Source organism: Corvus brachyrhynchos, unplaced genomic scaffold, assembly GCF_000691975.1.
Source record: "Corvus brachyrhynchos isolate BGI_N302 unplaced genomic scaffold, ASM69197v1 scaffold223, whole genome shotgun sequence".
NCBI classification, from domain to species: Eukaryota; Metazoa; Chordata; class Aves; order Passeriformes; family Corvidae; genus Corvus; species Corvus brachyrhynchos.
This window is the reverse complement of record NW_008237174.1, coordinates 4245630-4270565: the sequence shown is the minus strand read 5'-3', so window position 1 is coordinate 4270565 and position 24936 is coordinate 4245630. Positions and strand designations below refer to the sequence as shown.

The following is a 24936-nucleotide window of genomic DNA, read 5'->3' as shown; positions in this document are numbered from 1 at the left end:
TCTTATTTGGTGCAAGTAAACAACTGCATTAGAAAATGCAGCTTTCAAATAAGAATCATTCTATTTAAGGTACATTCACTTGTGGCAGTGACACAGGACACTTCACTGCAGTGGCAGGAAGAGTTTGCAAACTGATTTGCATGCAAGCTGTGAGCTGCTTTTGTAGCCTTGAAACTCATAATGTGTAATACTGATTTTCACAATGGGTTTCAAAAATACGGATGGCTTAATTACAACTTTAAATAATGAAATTGCTTAATCATGCTGACAGATAAAGCACCTGAAAAGCCTGATCATGTAGTGTAGCTGCAGCATGTCTTTGTGCTGTCATGCTGTAACTTCCAGGTGTCTTAGTAAATTAGATCAGTAGTTCATTCATGATGAAATAATTCTATTATAATCCACCTTTCTTGTTGCTAAATTGCATCAAGCAAATATGTCAGTTCAGTAACACTTGATGACTGCAGTTAGGCAGCAACCTGTGTTTAGTTTTTAACTGCAGAACTAGAAGACTGCTCGGTTTTGCATTTTTATATAATTTTTCGTCATGTGCTTGAACATATGCTTTTCTAGGCTTTGACATTGTCAAGAGACTACCCAGATGTTAAAGTAAATCAGTGGAAAAACACCACCATACTTTCTTCCTGAACTGCAGACATCCAGAAACCCTGGCTCCAAGGCCAGAATAAACAGTTCATGCACATGGATAAATTATATTTATTAATAACACAACCTCTTTGTCTCCTAACCTACCATTGGAAGGATAAAGATGTCAGTCCTACCTTTAGGTGTTGTTTAGACAACACCTGAATGCTCCAAAGCCAACCTGCTTTTCTTGTAAGATAAACAACAGAGGGGACTCAGGAAATTGCCCAAGATCTTGAACATTTCCAAAACAGTTTGTGCGTGTGCTGTACAAATTCTGGTGGCATAAGTGATCAATCATACAGTGTAAAATAGAAATATTAGAAATAGCTGACAAATAAAGTAAATGTGACTGTTAACCTTCAAATCATACTTTGATTGGGACTTTGGGTTCTAGGCTTTAAATTTCCCATGTTCCCAGAGTACTGTAGAACCAGGGCATTAACAGACACTTTAATCCAGCTTGTTTAGGTGTATTAATAACTCCATATCAAGATATTCTCTAAGAAATTAAATTATTTTGAGGGCCTTCCCACAGTATGCTTAAAGAAGGTTAGAGTTTTTATTATTTCATAGCGCTATAGACAGTTTTAAATCCCTTTTATTCTATGCAGAATTTCCTTCTTTTTCTTTTTCCTGCTTTGATTGAGAAATGGGTGTCTTAGGGGCTAAAGGGCTTGGTGTTTGCAACAGTTCTAACTTGCCTTGGGAATGATCGTAACCACATATGGGAAAAACAGTTGCCCATGTAAGACCCAAAGGACAACACATATTAGGGATCATTTAAGAAGGGTCAACCCAGCTCATTCAAAGTCTTTGGGAACAGTAGCTGATCATGAACAGGTGTGAAAATTCCATACCAGTGTAATAAAGCTGTAATAAAACAGGTCACAAAATTGCAAAATGTAGAGCAGAAATATGCAGAAAAATGTCCAAATAATTTCAAGCAAATGCAAATAGAGAAATTATAAAATACTGAGCTTGGTTGCTCCTTAAGGTCATCGAAGTTTTACGGGAGCACAGAGCAGTTACTGTGTTTCACACCAAGCTGTACTGCAGAAATCAGAAATGCACAAACCCACACCAGATTGTAGGGAATACTTCAGAGGTGGCCCAAGGGAACTTCTGTATGTCATAAAGCAAGTTCTGGACAGCCACCGTGATTGGTTTGTCAAGATTTTGTTATCAGTGATAGAGCAGTTGCATTAAAAACTTCTATTAAACAAGCTTCTTTCAGTTGGGATCTCAAAGAATATTTTTGGCATTTATCATCACTGGTGACTCATCCTTGTGCTACCAAAAACTGTTTTGAAGCAAGACACTGAATAAATATTTGTCAAAATAGCATTTAAAGATGGAAAGTGGCAATGAAGTGTATCAGAATAGACAGGGCTGTAATGGAAGGCACTTGAGGTGCCAGGGATGCTGCCAAGACTTTTTAAGTCCTGGAATTATTTCATCTCTGTTGCAGAATCAGTGAGATTCATTTATCATTTATCTCTTACTGGCTCTGTAGGAAAACACCTCACTGATTTCTTTCTGCAGTTTTATTAGAGATGTATGCACAACACAGTGCAGGCCTGCATACCAAATTCTAAACTAAGTGTTTAAGAGCATAAGAAACTCTTTTGAGCTTCAAGTAATAAACAACTAAACTACATCATTAAAAAAAAAAGTTAACTTCAAATAGAGCATCATGTTTAAAAGGATGGGACTGGCAAGCCTGAGGACTTTTACCTAGAGGAGAAATTTCACGCACAGAGATGATGGAAACTTGCAGCATCCTGTCTCTCTGTGTACCCTTAACCCTCTAGGACTGAGGTCGTTGTGTACTTTCCGTAAGTATTCACTAGTTTTCTCTCTCTCTGAATCTCTCAAGAGGGAGGCCACTCACAGTTTTCATTACATGAAGGGTGCTCTTCTCAAAACTGAATGCACGCACATAACAATTCTAAACAATGTCTAAAAACCCAGCATAAAAGAACAACTTCCAAGCATAAATCCTGTTATTTAATGGAAATACCGAATTTAACCATAAAAAAAAAGAGTCCAGATACCAAATCAATTTCACTTTACCCTCTAATCATGTAACATAAATTCCTTCAAAAGTCAGTTCCTGCTCTACCATGTCCTTGTGCAGTACCTTGTTTTAAAAAAGGAGCTGGGAGTGAAGTGCTTGACTGGCCACAACTGCTTTCTCCAGGGGGAAGCCCCTGGTGCGTGTGTGTGGCCAGTGAAGGGGTGAAATGCAAACCAAGGCCTTGCCTTGATCCTTCAGCAGTTCCAGTTCAGTGCCCACAAAGACAAAATGCACACTTAGATTTAGATGCACTACCTTTACCTCTAGTTCCTGTTAGAAAAGGAATTGTTTGGGGCTTTTCCACAAAGAAAAGCACTGCAGGTTAGTTGTGGATTATTCAAAGCAATTTATCTCATCTTAGTGAAGAAACAGTAACTTTCTGCGTATTTATCTGGTTTTGCTGACTTAGAATGACTCCAGATCATGCAGTGCATTCCCTGTTTTTAATGGGATCAATATCAATTTTGCCCATGGCGTGAAGACTGTTTGCAGAATGATAACATCCTGAAAATAATGTTGCGCTGTGAATAAAGTACATGAAAAAATTGTTCATCCCTGGCTCAGAGACCTTTTCCCTCTAAAAAAAGTGCTCCTATCCTATTGATTTAGGAGAAGGAAAAACACCTTTTGGCTTGACTGTCCTCATATTTGTGTGGCAAGTGTAATACCTGTGCTGGACAGAATGCAAAACACACTGTCCTATTTAATGTTATGTATTCCACTGCCACCAAAGGCTTGAATGCCATGGTTCATCATTCAAACTACAACTTTGGTTTGGTTTGCAGCTTTCTAAGAAAGTCAAAGACTGTTCTTAAATGGCCCAAATACATATTTGGCTAACTAAATAATTCACTTAAAATCACACCTATGTTCCTATCCATTTGAGACAAATAGATGATGATTTAGTTGCGTTTTACTGTCTTTGGCAACAAAACTTCTTGTAATAGGGTTTAAAAAGTGTCTAATAGTTAAAGTATGAGAAAAGAAATGACAAAAAAGCTGACAAACACATGGTGATACTCAATTGAAACTTTTAAATGGGAAACTCAGAAAAAAGGTCATGATTCTGAAACAAAGGAAACACCTGGGCTTACAAGGAAATAAGTAAAAGGAAGGAACCTCCTCTACCTGGGCATCTATTGCAGTTTTTATTTCCCAGCATTACAAACTTGACACTGATTTTCTTTAACATTGCTCTTTTTATTCCTTTACTTCCAAATTACTGCTAATGGATTCTCTCACAACTAAGACACTTTGCAAAAGGATGAAAGTGGGGAAAATCCCAAACTATCTACATTTCTTTTTTTCCCATGTTCCTCATAAACAACAAGGATACCTTCAGTGTAGACTGTTACCCTTGATCATTAGCACCTTCTGCAGAGGACCTAGCAGGTCACTGGTAAAGGCACGTCTGCCCAGGGCTGTGGCACTCCCAGGTCATGGATCAGTACAGGAAGTTAAAAATTCACCTAGGAAAGGCCATTAATGTAACAAATAGGGCTAAATAAACTCAAAGCCATACTGGAAATAAATCCTTAGGTTTATGAACTGACTTCAAGACACAAATCTTCCCAGAGCTAACTTGGCAGACACGGTCATGTGGAGGTTCCAGACACTTCTTACGCAAGGCTGTTACAGTGCCAAGAGGCTTCAGATGCACTCAGGTGCAGCTGTATAAAATGTTCTGTGAATCCCTGTATCCAGAAAAGGATGGAGCCTGCAGCTGTGTGCCATACTCACCCACCACAGAAATGAGATCTAGAAAATTCAATTAGACCTGGAATGACAATAAGCTCACATTCCTGGTCAGTGACTTGAAAGAATGAGGAGTCTTGTGGAGTAGATAGAGCCCAGAGCAGCTGGTATCATAAATTTTACTGTTCCACAGTGAGAATGATAAATGATTTCACCAGTTCAAGCTTCACCCTCTTCCAAGGTCACTGGATTCCTCTCAGCAAAAACAATCTCTGCATTGTTGCACTCATAAAGTGAGCTCAGCAATAAAGTGCTCTGCCACATTTTACGCTGCTCTGGCTGTGCTTGGGACCAAGCCCTGGAGGGTCTTGCAGAGTCATCTCTGCACTGTCCTGTCTGCAGAGTCCTGTCCCACAGTGCAGATGGGGGCACACGGACAGCAGCTGGGCACAGCTCACTTCCCAGGCTTTTCTTAACATAACAAAAACAAGAAAGCAGAGAGTGTGCCACTACAGAATGAACTCTCTGGAGGTGAGATTTCCAGAGGTACTTCAGTGTCTAAATATGCAAATAATCAACTTAATCTTCTCTTGAAAGTCTAGCCCAGGTTCTTTTCATATTGAGTAGGATCCTAATTTGTTTTATGATGTGGTTTTAAAATATCCTGTGCTTTCTAAGGTGGACCACTCTGGGTATACAGTTAGAAGAAGGCATCATTTTACTACATTATAGTGAAAATTTCTCACTGCCTTGTCTTCAAAACCATGCAAGTTCCTTCCCAGCCATTATTCACATATATTTTATTTTCAGTTTCTTTTAATTTACTCTACCATATAGGCCAGATGGAGCATGAAGAAGAGATAAAGCAGCAATTTTTATGAGGTCCCTTCATGACAAAACTTACAACAGTATCACCATGACAATATAAATTTATCTTCATGGAAGTCTGGGCACACAACCCATAACAAACTTTATTTATACTTTAATCTTACTTTCTTTTTCAGCTATAAACAACAGCTGAAAATATACTGTGGAAATCAATTGACAGCAGCCGAATGAAAGGAAATTAATCAAGTAACCTAAAAAAAATATTTTCTGTCTCTGGTTTCCATCATGTAGGAGTTTTCAGTAGTAGTTAGGAAGGTTTATGGCCAAGTTACAAGAGTTACACACACAAATTTCTTTTATTGAGAGGACACTGGCTCTTCTCTTATTGTAAGGACACAGAAGCTGGCTGCACTCAATTTTCAAAATTGAAATACTTCCCACAAACTTTGCATTATCATTAATTTAGATGCTTACTACAAAGTTAGAAATACAAATACATCTTCAGCATTCAGAACAGCCTTATCTGAGGTGATGTCAGTTACTCTTGACTTGCAATCTTCAATATGATTTAATTTAAATTTGTTTTAGACACTGTAAGATTTCATATCAAGTACAGCAGAAACTGATTCCAGACTGGTTAACGTGCATGCAAAGCAAGTGCTATGATCACCACAGGCTTTCATCTGATAAACACGATGGAGATCTCATTTTTATATGCATTTAGAAGGTGAATTAGAAAAGTAAACATCCTATAGCTCATCTTCAATAGCATAGTTTGGACTCAAAGATAAGAAGAAACTTGCTTTGAAAAAACAGTACTTTGCTGAAGTCTGTCTTCTTTCATCCAAATGATCCTTATCCTGCCTAGAATTAATAAATCTATGAAAGGCGACTCTTATCTCTTTAATAATAATTTTCTCGCAATATACTCTTAATAGTAAGGAGAAATTACATACAGCACAGCAGATGAAAGAAAAGGTCTGCAGATTGGATTTACAATATAATAGAAGAGCCCTTCTGTGTCAGCATACTCTTTACTGAAAAGGTTTCCATCACTTCCATTGTGCTGATAAAGCAGATTTTTTAAAAATGGTAAATGGAAAACTTTTAGGGAGCCATATGCAATGTCACGTCTCCCTCCACTGCCAAAGGATATAAATCTCTACTTACCGTTTAAAGTGGCTCAATTAAAAAAAAAAAACTCCTGCATAAAATGACTCAACAAAGTTAACTCATTTCTCTCTTTTTATGTGGACCCTAATTAGAGTTAGAACAGCTGGAAGTTGCAGTGAAAGTGCAGAAGACTCCAGACAGACCCCGGACAGACTTCAGAACAGTTGCTCTGGGATCTGGGTCGTTCCCTGTGCTCTCTAAAGGGGATGAGGAGGAGGGAGGGTCCTGGATAAGAGGAAGCAGAGAGTACCTGGTCCAATTTCCAGTGGAACTCGGCGGGGCGGAAGGTGTCGGCCTGGTCGAAGTCCTTGCGCAGCAGGAACACGAGCCGGCAGTTGTGCACGTACAGCGCGTAGTGGTGCCGGTTCATCTCTGCGGGGAGGGACACACCCAGCTCAGCCACCCCACACACAGCAGCACTTCTGGCTGTGTCTGGAAGTCTCATACACAGACAACACCCAGCCAAATAAGAGAAACCCCAAAGAACTGAGTCTTCTCATGGATCATTATGGTTCTTGCCGGGAGCATCTTCTTGAATTATGCCGTATCAGCTTTGTTTATGGAATCATCCTATCCCAGCTAATAAATCAAATCCAAATGCATATTTCATATAACTAGTTTCAGTGAAGAATTAGAACTGTTTCTCCCAGTCTAAATAATGAAAAAAATTAAACATAATTTCATTATTTTATTAATTAATTTCTGTGAAATCGCTCTAGCTATGTTATCCCAGCTGTGTTTGAAATTTAGGCAGTCATCAGTCCCCTCAATAAGCTCTCAAGTCAGCAATGTTTAGAGTGGCACCATCTGAGATTAGTTTTTTCTCAGACCAAACAAAATGAGGAGAGATGGCAACACTCTACCGCTGTTGATATTCCCTTTGCATAACATCTTTTCCATACACAGACTCACCTGTCTTGTCAGAGTTGCAGAGAATAGTCTCCTTCTCAGCTCTTAACCCAGGACTAGGTCCATGTTTCATCCACAGAGTGATGGTGAATTGATCAGTTAAATTTTTCGGGACTATTCCATCTGGGATTTTGGCTCCTTGCTTTCCATCAAATTTAAAAATGATGTCATTGCTATCCATGAGCAGCCCAGCTGTCCAGTTGGTTGTTGTACTGGGAGATGGTAATAGGTCAATGGCACCTGAGGAAGCTCCTGCAAATCACATATCATGAATAACACGATGAGAGACCAATGAAAAAGCTGTGAAGATTATATTAATATAAGCCAGGGTTCTGATTCACACTCTTTAGACTATTTTACTACGCAAGTGGCCCTACCAGCCTCAAAGCCAAATCACTGAAATGTTATAAAATACCAACCATCGTAAACCAGAAAGAGTTTTCTAGATTAAATGTAGTGCACAGGAAACTATAAAAAATAACGTAAAGTTACCTTTCTCAGAAATGTTCATTATTTTCTGAAATTCATTAATGACATTTCTTCAGCTGTTTCAAGATCTGCTAAGAGTCAAAACAAATTTTCTGCATTTATCTTCCCTCCCTGACAGCATGAAGATAGGTGGGGATGACGTGCGATAAAATACAGCATGGTGGGGATGAGTGCAGGACAGGCCACACAGTGTCCAGCAGACAGACACGGATATCCACAATAACTCTGGTAGGAATGTCAATTCACAGGGGGGATTCACCCTGACCAGGTAATATCATTTCAGTGCTGGTTTCTGGTACATATTTGATGGTTGTAACTCCACGTGTTCTTTAATGATAGACCGAGATGGAAAACACCGTGGTGCCAAGGTCTGATAAAATAGCACAGTTCTTCACAGCTCTATGTTTCCTTACAGCTTAACAGCTGCCAGGCACTATTAAAAACATGTAAGGAGCTACCCAGAGCATTTACCTACTGGTGAAAGACAGCATTTAGCATTAAGGAAATACAATTCCAAGAATCTTTGTGTTCCTGTTGCTGCTTTGCCAAGTAACAATATTGTGAGCAAACCGTGACAGCATAAAAAATCCCCTGCTAAGATATTCTGCCTTCACCATCCAAGAAGAGATAAAAGATCCCAAATCTCTGCAGGTATGCAGAATTTTAAACCAAGAGTGTGTAGAATTGTATCATATGGACTTTAAACAAAAAGTATTATAGTAATGATTTGGAAACATTCACATTATTCTGTAACTGAATGTCTTGGATTCTCCTCTAAAATTTATTACTGTAAAATGAGGCTATTTTGAAGTGATATTTTAAATACCAAACCTAACACCTACAGGTTTATAGTTTGAGCACAGAGACAAAGTTTATTTATTTTACAAACTGTAAATTCTGAATAATACACGACACTGCATTGCTTAATACAGAGATGTTACCAACAGGAATACATCAAACTCAATTTATCCCGATGGCACAATTTGGGATCAACTTTTTTTTCTTCTTTAACTCAATCACTAAAAATAAAATTATTTGCACAGGACACAAGCAAAATCATTATTTTCTCACTCATTTTCCTTCTGAACTAATTTTTATATTCAGTTTTTTAAATTTCCAGAAGGAACAGAAATACCTTGTACCACGGTTTATATCAAAGAAAATACATTTTTAAATGGGCACATGGTTGTATTAGTTAAATTATGAGCTCAGAGAAGCTTCACCCCTCACTATCTACTCTGGCCACAAACATTTGGAAATATCTATTTTTTCTATTAGAATTAATCCAAGGATACACTCCAAAATGCAATTTTCTCATGGTCAGAGTATCACAGAATGGTTTGGGGTGGAAGGGTCCTCAAGGATCAGTCAGTTCCAATGCTCCTGCCATACGTGGGGCACCTTCAAGCCCCATCCAGCCTGGCCTCAAACACTTCCATATTGCTAGTTAAACTCAGCAGAGTGCTCAGGTAAATTACCTTATTTACCCAGCTTAAGGTCAGGCTTGTGCAAGAGCATTTGTATAACCAGCACCAAGCTCAACAGGTTCCACTTTATCTGCCCATATTTGTATGGAGATTTATGGCTAAGTTTGGAATCTCATCCTGTTAGTGTGTTTTAATCCTGCCCTGAGAAAAACCATTGGATTATGTGCTTGGGAGACTTGGCTGGACCAAATCATGCTTTTTCTATCCTAATAAATCCAGCCAGAGTCCCAGGCTGCTCAGCTGTGTACAGAGACAGACCTGGAACAATGCAAACAGGATCTGTCTGGAGGTGTTCCCAGAACAGCCTTATCATTGCATCAGTGCTCTTCCAAAATGTAGTGCCTGATGCCCTCTTCTCCCAAAAATGCTTCCAGAACAATGCAGGAACTGCTGCATGAAGCTCAGTTTTGGGCTGAGATCCCTGAGGCACCTCTTGCATATAAAAGTGTTTATTTTCACAAGTGATTTATGCAGTTGGCCCCACCTCCTCTCCCAATCCTGCACATTTGGGCTCCAAACTTTGTGCCAGGATAAGCACACAGTGATGCTGCTTGCTGAGGGACCAGACTGCTGTCTTAGCTGGAACCAAATCATCCAAATAACACCCAGCCCTAATTGTCCTTCTTGATCAGATCAGCAACTTTCTTTGAGCTTCTTGCAATGCTGCACCACCCAGGATAACAGAGAGAGGGCAGGATCTTAGCTGGAGCAGGGCCTTGAGTCTGATACTCAGTGTTGCCCTGACTCAGTTTCCCATTTGCCACATATGAGAATTAGCAATCCCATTATTTTCTGTTTTACCTACATTTAGAGGGAAAGGAGACAGCACCAGAGCCATCTTTCCACTATATTTTAGGCTCCTTAACCTATATTTCTTTTAGCGTGGTTTATTCTATGTTTTTGTAGTCCAAATGGCATCTTTCAGACAGTCTGTACTTTTTATTATTGTCATGTGACAAGGTGAAAGAATGCTTACTAAAATGCTTTGAGGCACAACACTAATAATTCCTTGACTTTAAAATGACTCAAGTGCAATTTAATCATTTAAGCCGCCCACCTTGACCGTCCAAGGGAGTGCCGATCTCTGGGTTAAGAAAAGCAAACTTAAACTTTCTGTCATATAAAAAATGAATTTTAATTCACCCTCCTTAGCATCTGCCTTCTCCAGATTTCCAACAGATAAATGAAGAAATGAGCACAGGATTTATAAGTGGGATCTTTAATTACACACAGAGAGCCTTGCATTCTACATGGTGCAGAGCTGTCTGTGAGTGCTCAGTTCTGCACTCTCTGCAATCACACAGTGCTTCACTGGACAAAAAATTCAGGGTTTTCTTCCTTTTCAAAGGATATTATCATCCAGCCATTAATTACAATAAGGTAATTTCTGGGAGAAAACTGATTTCCAGAAATAATTTAACCTGCTTTCATAAGAGTTCCCTCTACATTAAGGATGGTAATAAATACTAAATAGCAAAGTACAGGCCAGGCTAAAAGCAATTCTCATGTAAAGCACATTGTCACTTACAACCCTTTTATCAAAGTCCTGTTACAAGTTTCTACTATGTCTGCTCTCTATGAAGATACAGAAAACTTGGACAAAAAAACCAAATTCTTTCCGCAGTGAGAATTTTCCCCCTATTTACATACACCCTTACACTCCTATCTATTTTCTCGAGTGCTTTGCATTCTGTTCCTTCACAGATGTGCTGAGCAAAAGCTGAAGTTCAGCAGTGACATCTGTCCACCGCCCAGAGCTGCCTGCAGCCACCACAATGGCCCTGACAGACCTGAGAAACTCTTGTAATTCTCTTTTCTACTCAAGTGTCAGCAGGTGAGGCAGTCAAGCCACACTCTGCAAACTGAACCCCTTAGAGTTTGCACAACCTTCCTCAACTGAGGAATTTTATACCAGCTGAAGGTAACTCCTTTCAGCCCTACACTTTGAAATGATAATGTTGGATACAGCTGCTACCAGTGTTTGATTTCAAGGTAATAATTTCGTGGTTTAGGTCTTGTTTGTAGTGATCTGCACTAAGTGACTGTGCCATTTGGAGTTCAGGTCTGTAACAGCACAACGCAATGTTCTTTTGGCTGCCAGTGCAGGTTCTTAGAGGAGGCAAAAGTATTTAACTTTGGCTATAACATATTTATTTTTATTAAAATTCTAGTACTTTATGAAATCAAGCCTTGCTCAGCCTCTCAGATTTAATGTCATTAACACGATTAAGATGCATATTGGGGCAGATGGGTTTTCATCTACTCTTCTAGAGCCCAGGCAGTTGGATAAAGACACACAAAGTCATGATTGTTTCTGCGATCTTAACTAAGCAATTTGCAAGTTGAAAACATTCAGATTTTATGACAATGCTACTACTCCCACTCGCCTTTACCTCCCTTTCTCCATCTCCACTGATAACTGATAATTTAAACTGCCAACTATTCTCCCCTGGAGACTGCTTCTCCATTTTTAATAATTTAGTAACACTGGCTGAAATTTTTCATTTACAAAAGTTACTTCTTAAAGGTTAGTGTATTGATCTTAATGTATCTGCAGCACTACTGTGTGGTTATCAGAGCAAAGGTAAGCCCTACACCAGAGCACCCCAAACCAAAATCCATGCATTTAAATGGGAAAAAAATTACACACTTGCTACTGTAGCTGAGACAGGGGCCAGGCAAAGAGACATTTTGGAGAAGATAGAATCAATGTCCATACCATCAAGGCTTCAGAGGAGGACTCTAAAGACAGGATATTAGAGGAGCAGGACAGATAGCTGATCTCAAAAGATAAAGGCGTTATTGCGTGGCCATTGCTTTGCCAGATACAGAATCTTGACGTCTCAAAAAAATGCAGCAGTATCTTCAAGTATTTAATCTGCCTTTCCAAATTGATTTGTGCCTTTTACACCAAGTTATCAAAAAGCACAAAAAGGGAGGAAAATAATTAGGAAATGTTTCTTCATGAGGTCAGCGCTTATCTGAAATTCATGTTTCTTAAATATTTTTGCTCAAATGATTTCCCAAAATACTCTTCCACTTTTTGGTTGTTTGTCCTCTGGCACAGCACTGAGCAGCAAAACAGAAAGCTGAGTCAGGAGGACAAACACAACAGGGAGATTCCCTTCAAATCCTATGGTATTCCTGTGATGGCAAATCTACACTGGAAATCTCACTACACTGTCACACCAGTATTTGTAGCAGAGGGAAGAAAGAAGCAGAAAGATGTGGAATGAGGAAGAAGGAAAAATAGGGAAGGGAACAAGATCAGGAGAGAAAAAAAATAAAGGAAGGCAGGGAGAAAGTATGAAATAGAGAAAAAAAATGGAAAAGAAGAATGAAGCAGCTGTCAAATACCACCACTCTCTCCATTTTCATTGCTACAATCCAAGGTGAATCATCTGAGCTAAATCCAAGTGCTGAATGCTGGAACTGGAACTTTGTCTGGAAAAAAACCCCCATTATTATGTCAACTGAAAACCATATTCATACCACATAATTTCTGCAGAGACTTTTCTGAGTAGGTTTCACGATCACACCCCTTTCCAATGTAATTGGTCTGCAGTTCAATGGTGGTGTGGATTGAGGACACTGGTCCATCACACGTTTCTAGATGGATGCTGGGAAACAAGGGTATGCTGCCAGAGCCAGGCCTGTATTCAATCCGTTTGTTCCAGTCTGGAAAAAGAAACAAATAAAAACAACAAGATCCAATAGTGAGTAAAAAAAGGGAAGGGAGTTATATAATTTTAAATGACATACTGTTCTCAAAGGTCACTGTCTAAGGCAAAAATAAGAGTTCCTGAAGTTGGTAGCAATAAGCTACTGTCCTAAAAAAATTGGATTTTGGCCCTGTTTTTCTAAGAGAGTCAGGCTCAACTAAGTAACACTGCTGCTGGTTGAGTCACACAAGCATGGGCTACACACATCTCCTGACAAGAAGTGCTAATTGGTGTCAGTCTGGAGCTCCAGTGTCCATGTTCCCGTGACAGACTACAAGCCAGCTCTACACGGAGGAGGTGTCTGCTGTACCCAATTTGGTCAGATTTCACAGTGTTGTGGTAAGAACAAATACCTCCAAGAACCAGGCTACACACGTCAGTCTAATGTAACACCTCTGTAGTGCCACTTGTCTTTGAACATCTTCCTAATTTTGTGAAGCATTAATGACAGGAAGTTCCAGCTGAAAGGACGACTTGTGCTTCCAGCCAGATCTGACTAATCCGTGCTTATGCAGACGCCTCACAGCCCACAGCATTTAAACAATCCCCTGCCTTAGGCAGCCACCTGTTTGTGCCACACATACCCCTGTGCTGCTCAACTGAAGCATTTAATGTTTGAAATCCAATTAATTATGGTGTTTGCAACACGCTTCAGAGAAAACCCAAACAAGCAGCAGTAATTACAAACGTGTATTTTAGCTGTCTTTACAGCTCGTGTTTTCATCGAGTCACAGAATGGCTGGAGTTGCAAGGGATCCTCAAAGCTCTCTTAGTCCATCCCCCTGCCACGGGCAGGGACACCTTCCACTAAACCAGGTTGCTCAAAGTCCCATCCAGTCTGATCTCAGACAGCTTGAGGGATGGGGCATCCACAGCTTCTCTGGGCAACCTGTGCTGTGCCTCAGCATCCTTCTAGGAAAAAAAAAATTCTTTCTTATATCTGATCTAAATCCAACATAAAGCTGTTGCCTCTTGTCCTGTCACTACAGATCTCAGTAAAATGTTTTTGTCTTGCTTATAAGCCCCCTTTAAGCACTAAAGAAAGGCCTCAGCAAAATCTCCCTGAAACCTTCTCCACACTGAACAACCCCAACTCTCTGTCTGATCTTAAATGAGAGATGCTCCAGCCTTCTGGCCATGTTTATGGCCCTTCCCCTCATTGCTCTAACAAGTTCAAATCTTTCTAGGTAAAAGAAGACTTCATAAATGGAAAAGTTCTAGGTCCTAGCAGTCAACAAAATCTCTGGAAGCAAATGGACAGAGACATTCTTTCTAAATATCAGTGGAAGGAAAACTAAGAGTAGATACAAATATAAATATGGTTTTAGTAGGTGAAGGAGCTTGGTGTTTTCCAGTAGATCTCATTTTCAGAAAGCTTGAAAAATGGTGCTCTCTCCCACTGTCTTAAACTGTATTAAACATTTACAAAAAAATCGGAACGTCCAATGTGAACACTCTGAAGTGTAAGGCAGTCATCAGTCCAGAGTCCTGGCAAAGATGCTACAATCACTGGTCTGCATTTCAAAATTCTCAGATCTTCTTCCTGACATAACCCAACTGGTAATCGTGCAGCATTTTGTTATCAAGAGGAAGATGAGACTTTCTGGAACATTCTGAAAGTATGCTTAGCATCTTTTTTTACTAAAATCTTTAGGACTTGTACGTCGTGACTAAGACAACCATGAGTACATGACTGCCTGTGCACACATAACTGAGTTGCTATTTCAGTTGTAATTTTCAGGTAATTCACGCCATTTGTTCCATATTAAGTTAGATTTGATCTACAGTATTGCATATTTCTCTGCAATTGTCAGCTTAAACAGTTCCATTAGAATTTCAAGTATCATATATGGGACAGCATTACAATAATAGGTTTCTGTTCCCTCTCCATTGCAGAAATTTGAGGTTAACACATTTCCAATAGAACAACAGCAGCAAATTCTTCCAAAGTACTTCACGTAAAAATAAAATAGTTTTATAAAAACTAGTAATATATGAATTACTGATGTTTATCATCTCTTATTCACCAGTTCAGGCATTATATTCCTCTACCCAAAAGGGGAAAAAATTAAGTCTTATATATATATATCTGAAGACTTTCTGATATTTCAGCAGCTTTCAGCCACATTTTCACTTCTCAGTTATACCAAATGAACCAGCACTTATACAAAATATTCATTAGTGGATGAGAGATGTGACTAAATTACAAACTACAAGGTATCTGCAGCTGCACGCTCACCTCCAGCTCTACGAGGAATGTCCTACAAAACCCACACCATATAAAATGCCACTGTTCACTAGGAAGAATAATGGGAGCCCCCTGTTTCTGCCACAAGAACTGGAAGAGGTATTTTGTTTCACAGTATTACCTTTCAGCTTAGCAGAAGTGGGAATTTGTACCCAGAGATCATAAACCCTGCACCCCCCTAAATCACTCACATTAATCTCAGCCCTAAATCGTAAAACATCAACTAGACTTGAACCAGTGTTTTTGTACTTTGGTCCACTGCACCATCACAGACCAATCCTCATCCTACCACCACTGCCTTCACTGACTTAGTGCAGATTTAGGAATTCCACCAAGATGTCCCTCTCCATGCCAGAGGCATTCCCAGGCAGGCGTGAGGCAATACTGGAGTAGGTTACAATCCTATGATGACAGAACAGTCCCTAAAGGCAGCAACAGCTCTGATAAGAAACAACTGGCTTATTTCTATAGTACCTGCCCCCCAAGCACTTCAGCATCCCAGAGCTGTGCTGAGGCCAGCACCCTCTGGATCTCACCACCAGTACAGGCAGCAACACTGGGAAGTGCACAGAGTTGGAAAAAGCAACAATAAGTGGTAGTCACAGCGTGAAGAAATTATTGTGAGAGTAACCCAAGTCTTCAAATTAATTTTGAATGGGATGAATATCATTATTTTGCTTTCTCCCAGAATAACATCCCATATTGGACTTCCTCAAAAGATCAGCACCTTCCTTCAGGAATGTGATGGCACTTTTTCATTTCCTCTGAATGTGACTCAGAAGAAAAGTCTTATGTAACCTGAGTCTGCAAAAGCCTCTGAATTTAAATATTTTCCATATTTGTTTAGATATATAATCCCACCTGAACTGGCAGGTTGCACTTAGATTAGCTAAACCCAACCAACATAGCTCCTCCTTTGACACAAACCTGACACAAGTCCTGCTACAGCACCACGTTACACTGCAAACTTAGGAAAGTAAACACTGTCAGGGTAGAAGACTAATCCCAGGGGGAAAGTCTGGATAAAACTAGCATTGTTTAGTCCTGCAGCCTCTGTTTGGATTTTATAATTCAACGGGCTTTTGCTTGTCATTTGTGGCATAAAGCTACTCCAGACATTGCAAAACAGCCCTAGCTGGGTTATCCCTACAATACAACACTAGAGTGCAAATATCACCATATCAAGCTTGTGGTTCAGATTTCATCAATTATAAAGCAGCTATGTAAACCTGGATCTTGGTTTCTGAGACCCTCAAACTATCACAAGATCAAAATGGATCAAACTTCAGTAACAGTTTGAGCCTTTAAAAGTGAATCCCAATGCACTAAACAAATTTTCCTTTTAACAGCAGGATAATGTAAAGACTTTCCTTGATATCTAAACTTAAGGGTTTCTGTACTGTCTTTGAGATCCATGTTTTATACTTTAATTAATTTCTAATGCTAGATGACACTAACAAGGATTTAATCTGATTTTTTCCCTTGAAAGAGATCATGCAGAGAAGGTATGATCTGATTCATGTCTCCTACATGTGTGTGGCCGTAAACTTTGATTCCATCTCATGGTTAAAAACAACAGCAATGTAATTAAAGATAATCGTAACACAATGAAATGCAAAACTTCTCTCCTGTTGCACTGAAGATGTGCATCTTGGCAGCTAAATGCAAGATAAAATTTATGTGGTGCTGTTAGTGAGCCTCTGCAGCATCCCTACGTAATTGCTGGAACGGAAGGTTCCCAGAGCAGTGTAATTGGTATCTCTTCTGTTTCCTCTGCAGCATCCTCACATCTGTGCTGTTTATGTAGGCTGGAGACTTGGCCAAAGGTTACTCTGGTGCCTTTTTTATGTGAAATAAGATGAGTGACTTGTTAAGGAAATGAGAATCAGGTCTGACTCAGTTACAGGGTTTCCACAGCGAAGAGAAAACTCAAACTAATGTCCAAAGCTCTGCTACAATACCATGGTTTGCTAAGAGATTGGAGTGTGTATCTCAAAGCATAAACAAACATTCATATACTCCTTTTCCTTCTGCAGCATGTTGGTAGTTTTAAAAAGACAAACAAAAAGGAGACAAAAATTTGTGCTCAGTACAGGACAGTGGAAGGGCTGCTGCTCCAGGAGCTGGTGAACCCTAATGGAATAACTGTTGTGCCTGACCTACTGACACTGAATATTCCATCAAGTGATAAAGTTCCCAGCTCTAATGGTGCCTAATTATGTGAAATAAACATATAAGAATCTTAAAACCATGAAACAACAGCACAGTTAAGCTACTGTTTGTTGTGAGATTACATTTCAATAATGTATTTCCCACAGTGTCAGAGCCCCAAGGGCACCAATAAGCCCTAATGAACCTCCAGAAGCTTCACCTGGGGCCTCCATCTGCCCCCACGGGCCTGGAGCTCTGTTTAAGCTCAGCCCCATCAGGCTGGGCTGCAGGTGCTGGTCTGGCTCAGCCACAGGTTTCCTTGATCCAGGAGCCAGCCCAGTGACTTGCTGCTCTGGCCTGACAGAGCCTCATCACTGTGGAGCTGCCCAGTGACCTGACCCCAACCCTCATCCATGGATCCACTTCCTGGGACCTCCTCACCATGAGGGGTGATCTGGCATCTTGGCTGAGCCTGGCCCCCTTCTCTGGGTCTGCCCTGCTCCCCTCAGCAGGGTGAGGGGTTGGCCCTGGGTGATGAAGGCTCTGCCGGCTCTGTTACTACAACTGGCTCTTTGCTTGCTTTCCTCCAGGAAATAACTTTGTTGCCAGGTTTGGGTTGGTCACAGACTTCTAATGTCTCTACTGGAGAGTCTGCAAAGTGCTTCTCAGATTCTAAAAGACAGACTCTGAAACACTGCATGGAGTAGTTATCCAAATCAATGAATTGACCGTGTCATAACTCGTGTGGAAAGTCTTCAATTTCTCAGCCCAAGGTCTAAGAATATGTGGAACTTTTTACATGCAAAGAAAAAAAAAATCATAAAGAAAAGCTTCAAACCTAACTGGATATCCTGTAGTGCTTTAAATTTTGGGCAGAGGAAATGTTAATGGAAAGATGCTGTCAGCTGCATCTCAGAGATAAGAAACTTCTCAATGAAATTATAATTTCCCCAGTAAAGCTCAAGAGGATCTTGCAGTGAAAATTCAAAAAAGAAAAGATTATTTTTGTCGTTGAAAATGCAGAAATATGAACAAAGGAGTTATCTTCCACAGAGGTCTATGGAAATAAGAATCTAGTTACATAAGTCTAAAATGAATGGGGGTTTTCTATCACTTAAGAATGGAAAAGACTGACTTCAGTATTTCAGTCCTCACAGATAAGCAGAACAGCCTGCAGAGAGGACAATAATGGGTTACTCTGAAAATGTGAAGTTCGTGGTACACAGGGAACTAACTGGTAATGATCCCTGTGAGTCTGCCTTGGGAGTGTTATTTGATATTTCCATTTGCAGTCTTGGCACAAGACCAGGACCACGTTAGTTACTGCTGCCAGTGAAGGGAAAAGAAAGCAGTGCCACACTAGAAGTCAATCTAGAAAGAGGATAGCCTAAGCATAGAATAAGGTGACCTTGAGAACTGGTGTTACAGAAATAGTGTTTAGCAGTAATGATAGAAATTCAGGAACTTCAGCAGACTGCTGAGAAATCAGTGAAAAACGACAAACGGAAAAAAGAGCTGATTTCCATTAAGACAAGAACAGCATTTCCACGAGCCACCAGTCTGATACAGCCAGGCAAAAGAAAGGCAGTCTTGGAATGTATAAAGCACTGTGTTTTCAGTAAGAAGCCATGGTAAAAAGAGACATGAAAGGACCTGGAGTGTGCAGGGAAGAAGTATATAGCTATAATGCAGACACAGAACTTACTGAGGGCATATCTTAAAAATTAGATTGGAACAGGCATGACTGCTTTCTCTGAATATGTCTGGTAGTCAAAGAAAAGTAAAAAAAATGTTGATACAAGTACAAAAACAAATATGGACTTATGTAAATTTTAAGCTCAAAACTCCGTAGTGCTCAGGAGTTCAGTTAATTTTCAAATGTCTGGAGTGGTTATTTAAAGTGGGTTTTCTACTAAAACGGTGCCATTCAAGTTAACAGCTGAATAAGTAAGTATTTCATTCTGATTACCCTGGTTGAAGGATGTATGGCTAATGCATGCACAGCAGTGCCAAGTCTAGACTGGCATAAAGACTCCCTGCTTCACAATAAATTTCATTTATAAAAATATGGGTGAATATCTTACAGCTAAGACAACACAAGGATGGTGTTTTGAGCTGCTAGGTATGTGCACAAGTGAAATACAAGTTGATTTATGTTTAGTGCAGAAAAGATTTGGCCTTTTAAAATTGCTTCGGAAGACTGGGAATATTATTCTCATCAGCAAGGTTTCTGCACTTGACCACCCTCTTCCAAATAATCAATTGCCTTAGTACTCATATTCCTCCTTGTTAAAAGCACTGGCAGAATGAAAGCCAGTATGGTTTTGGTTTTCCTCAGTAATTGGATCTTAGTAGAAAGCCCCCATGAAAACCATTCTGAAGTCACTCAGCAGCTACTGCAAACAGCATCTCTGAGGAATGTTGACTCAGAAGCGATGTAAGATCACTCTGCTGCTGAAATAGCAGGTCCTGCCCTTCTCTGCACAAAAGAGGAGCTGTGACTGCACACAGCCTCTGAATAACTATTCAACCTTAAAAAGGTGGTAGGCATGTGCCTTTTGGTGGTAGCAAGGGCCCAGGTCACCTTAGTGAGCCCTACATGCCTTAGAAAAGAAATTATATGCAATATCTTTGATACATTAACTACCTTTATTAAATGTTTTTATACTCTATTAGGTGAATAAACAAAGAGAAGCTTGTATTTCAGAACTATTTTTAAGCCAAAACTATATGAAAGCAATTGAATTTTTCAGGACTATCTCTTTTAAGATTAATTTTTAAAGAACTTCAACCTCATTCTCTTTCTTGGGTAGTTGGGTGTGGATGCATATGGGTTCACAGACCGTGGAAGATAAATGTAAGAAATCTTTTCAGATTGGTAAAACACTTGAGGCTGGATGCTGTGAAATCCTGTTTTCTATTCAGAGTCCTAATCGTCTGTTAAACTGCACGTTAGTCACCATTGCTTATGCAAGGGCATATGAAACTTGGCATAGAAAAAAAGTCTTCTTTCATGAGGGGAGACAAAGTAACTTTTGAGTTTTGGACTGTTGTCTTTGCTCCACACTCATCTCCCCAGAAGCACAGCCAGCCTCCCCTGTTGGTTTAAGGAGAGCAGAGTTCTCTGAAATTTTCCTGGGGTATTCAGCCAGTTGCTTTAGAGAAGCTTTTTTCTTTTAATAATGATTTTCTGTCTGAAATCAACTACATTTTAGGGAGCAACCTCACTTGTGGTTTAATTGCCAAAAATTGAGCAGACCTCTAACAGTCTCAAAACATATTTTTTAAGTTTGTGGGTTCATGATTCTGCCCTTTCTTTTTTGAGGCTAAACTCTTTTTCTCCCCACACAGTACATCACTCACGAGAGAGCCTGGTACAGGAATAATTGTTTTCAATTTTCTGCTATCTTGCATCTTTCAGCACATTATTTTATATTTCATTTCCATTTGTTATCCCACTATGGGGGAACAGTAACAGTTTTGTGAAAACTGTTCCTGGAAGTAGCAGAAATGTGACAAAAGGAGATTACAAGATCATAAATGAACTAAAGGAAACCTGGTTTAGATTGCAGGACATTTCACCTCATGCTGTTTAATGAAAATATTTTATGGATATTTAGTACTGTGTTGCCACAAGTCTGCCCACCCTGCTTTGAATAAGGAAGATGCAACTTTACAGAAATCAGTATTTGTGACATTAAAACAACTGCAGTGAAATGAACCACACTGCAAATGAATCCCCAGGAAAAAGTGTAGTGTGCACTTTGTGTCCGCAGAGCTGAAATCAGGCAGAGCCCTGGAGGGAGGGACAGAACCTGGGGAAGGTGTTGAAGATAACAGGGTTTTGCTTAGGATGGAAACCCCTTAATTTTGTTTAAAATGTTTTAAACCAAAAATCAAAATATCTTCAACTGCAGATCGAGCCATAATGATGTCAGGAGTACCATCATCATCCAGCTTTTCTTGGTAATGTAGTCCTTTACCTACCTAGCAGGACATGGTCACACCGTTGTTTGGAAATCAGGGACATGAAAACACAGCTGGCATGAAGAGATTTTGTAGCACAGCTATAGAAGTCATTTGACAAAACTCACTAATGAGAATTTCCAATTAAAATAACTGATTAGGAATTAATTCAGCTCATTGATTTATATTTTTAGCTTGCTCAGGACACAAGTAACACTCCAGAGTGGTCTGTTCAGAATAGTTTGATGTCAGCTCGGGTCAAGTTTGTTTCTAAAGTAGCCTCTTAATAGAGAGGAGGCTTGTTTGCTGAAAATGTCTGTGTGGGGATCTGGCTGCTTGTGTATTAATGTCCATCATCAGAGAGCAGGGAAGCAGCTCCTAGATTTAATGAAGTCTTCAATTCTATCAGCCCAAGGGAATATTGATTAAAGGAAAGCACCTTGGCTTGTGCAGCCTTATTTGCTCTGTCACATGTCAGTCACGTGCCGCTGGCCTCAAGAAACAGGAATAATCTTGAATTGTTTTACATAAGCCTGTTCTTCCCAGTCCCAGCCCTGCAGAGTGGAGGTTGTTTGAAGGGCATCTACACTGAATTTTGCTGCACTAAAAATTTTAATACTGAATTTGTGTTAGACTACTACTATCTCTATTCATGATAGTTACATAAACAAGTGCACAATATTTCAAATGACAAAAGCCATTAACTTTTAGGAACTAAGTGCCAATACCATAAATTGAAATTCCAAGTATTTGTTTGTTCAAGATAACACTGAAGAACAAGAAAAAAAAATCATGTATTTTAGCAACATCTCTATTATAACCAAAGACTCAGAATATTCCTCTTTTCTGTCAAAAACCTCCCATTATTTTACTTCCTGTAGTCATCCAATCTTTACAAATATAGCATTATTTCAAAGAAGATGGAGCAAACCTGCTGGCTGCCCCTTTGTGGGGAGGTCACAGAGCAACAGACACAGGGAAGAAAGAACACTCTAAATATCTTCTATTCTTAGTCTCCACATTTCCTCTTTAACTACTAGAAATACTCTTGGAAAGTTTTGCTTATTTGATCTTATTTTTTTCCCTAGAAACAGGTTATTTTTACAGATACTGGCTCAAACTGGAAAACAGCATCACCTACATGAATTTCTCCACCTTTAAAAATAAATAGGCATAAAAAAAGTCTCATTAAGAGAAATGTATAAATTTCTGGAAGTATTGTGTTGCAGCACATTTTCAAATTACAATTAATGACTTAGCAATTAAGAACTGAAGCCCTGTCTACCCAGCTATTTGCCTAAAGACCTTCTACCCTGAGTAGGAGACATCCCCTTGCACTTTGTGCTCCTTGACCTGGGCATGTGCCAGTGAGGTGAAGCAGTCACGTGTTTGACAGATGGAACATACAAATAACATGAACAAAGCATAAAAAAACCCCCTCAAACCCCAACCAAACCTGATGTGAGGTTTTTTCAATTACTTTTATTGGTTACCAAGTGTCTAAACCCACCTGACAGGACCAGTAATAACCATCTCTTCTATAACGGTTTGAACTACAAAGTAACTATGACAATAGTGGGAAATACAAACACACCATTACCACCTTTGCAAAACTTATTCAATCAATAAAATACCTAAATCAAAAAATTATAGCAATGAAAAAATATAATCAACAATTGCACCCATCTTAATACCAATCCCAAGCTAATTTGGGGGTACTTAATTTATCTGAGATAACTCCATAAAATGGAAACAGAACATTTTTCCAGTGTAAAGAGACCATAATTAGTTTTATAGAATAAATCACTTGAACAGTAAGATCAGTTAGAAAATGTGGAAATAGTTCACAGGTATTGTGTACTTTTTTTAACAAAAATGGTATTCAAAGTACTTGGGTACTAGTACATCCCAAAAAACTGAAATGTGGCTCTGCTCCAAGTGAGGCCTGTGGAAATGGAATCCTGCTATTGCAGACATTTCATTACAAACTCCTCTAGACCAGGGCTTCTCATTTTACAAAGAAAACCTTTTTTTCTTCTAAATGCCAACCTGCAAATTTACCTTTAAGTACAACAGCCAAACTGATTTTTTTCTTTCTCAATCATTATGTTTAAAAATTACAGTTATGAAGGTCAAGTTAGTCCTGAATGACACCTGCATAATGTGGTCGCATCCTGTTGGTTTGTATATAATCCAGCCCAAATTTTCATCTTAATTCCTAATAATTAGTGGCATATCTATCTTCCCAGTACATTGTCAGCTGGGGTTTTCTCCATTCCAGACAGAGTGTAGATCCTTACAGCCTTTTTAGAAAATCAATTCCTACTGAAATGTCTCAATATAAAGACAGGAATCAACTCTAAAAATGCTTATCACTCCCAGTGAGGGTGCCTTGGCTCCTGCATGCCGTGAAAGCCAATCCTGAACCTGGAACAAGATAACCTGAACAACTCCAGCTCACATGGCAAAAGTACCTTGCTATGGTAGCTTCAAAAGTGTTCTTTAAGGGAATAGTAGGAGAGTGGCAAATCAGCAGCATTTTTTTTATCCTTCCAGTATGTTCACTCTGACTCATAAAATAACTTACTAGAATTGAAACTTGTCTTATTTCTTTTTGTCTGGTCTGCTCTTTGTTCTGCCTAGAGAAGAAACATGGCAAATGGAAACAAATGTGGGATTATCATCCACTTTGTTAGCAGGCTTGGAATGAGGCATAAGAAATAGCAGCAGTTTTCCACACCCATGCAATAAGCACCCTACTTTCCTTACTGCGAGGTAGAGGGAAAACACCAAAGAAAAGAGATTTAAATAAAAAATTAAAATAGATAAGCTATTAAACCTTACCTTGCCAGCCTGGTTTGCACACTGGTTTGACATTAACTCGTACCAAGACATCTTCTGTTGCATGTTTCTGCCCACAGTCAAAAGCTGTCACCATTATCTCATACTGGTGCTGTTTATCATAGCTCAGTTTCTCAGTGTTCCTGATGTTACCTAGAGATTCAACACAAGAAAACATTCAGAGATTCATTCTTGGCTAAGCATACACAGACTGCAACATCTGGGTCCTGGTTCATCAAGTGCTTTGTGACTTTGGGCTCTTTAAAGCACATCGGACATCCACAGGCAGGACGGTTCTGAGGAATAGGAAGGATTTTCTTTCAATCCAGCAGAGAAATAAGAAGACTGTAGGCAAATATAAGATGGGAGGGATATAATGTGGGCATAGCTATATGAGAAAACATCTGCTCAACAACACTTTCTAAAGTAAGATGGTAAAAGTAATTAGCAGTTACATCTTGACACGTGAGGTATGAGTACCCTCATTTTCATATTTTCCACGATACACTGCTTTAAAAGCCATGTTCCTGAGATCCACTACTGAATCTAAGTATCTTCCTGTTTTCCCAAAAGCTATTACCCTTTAGATGAGAGACATTTTATAAATAGGAAAAGCCCCAGAATCACCTCCTGCATTACAGTGCTTAGCAGTATTTGATACGGCAGCAGAGTTATCACATGGAAAATAAAACCCAGCAACAA

At 39.4% G+C, this 24936-nt stretch overlaps 1 protein-coding gene across 1 annotated transcript in view; it reads right to left on the bottom strand.

The window, feature by feature from the left end:
* Nucleotides 1-24936, bottom strand: part of CLSTN2 (calsyntenin 2) — a 415955-nt gene that overhangs the window by 50982 nt on the left and 340037 nt on the right. The window contains exons 5-8 of the mRNA XM_017728846.1: nucleotides 24238-24387; nucleotides 12799-12984; nucleotides 7334-7582; nucleotides 6672-6793 (exon numbers count right to left, since the gene is read on the bottom strand). Coding sequence (XP_017584335.1) covers nucleotides 6672-6793; nucleotides 7334-7582; nucleotides 12799-12984; nucleotides 24238-24387 — 707 coding nt within the window. The remainder of the gene's footprint in view (nucleotides 1-6671; nucleotides 6794-7333; nucleotides 7583-12798; nucleotides 12985-24237; nucleotides 24388-24936) is intronic.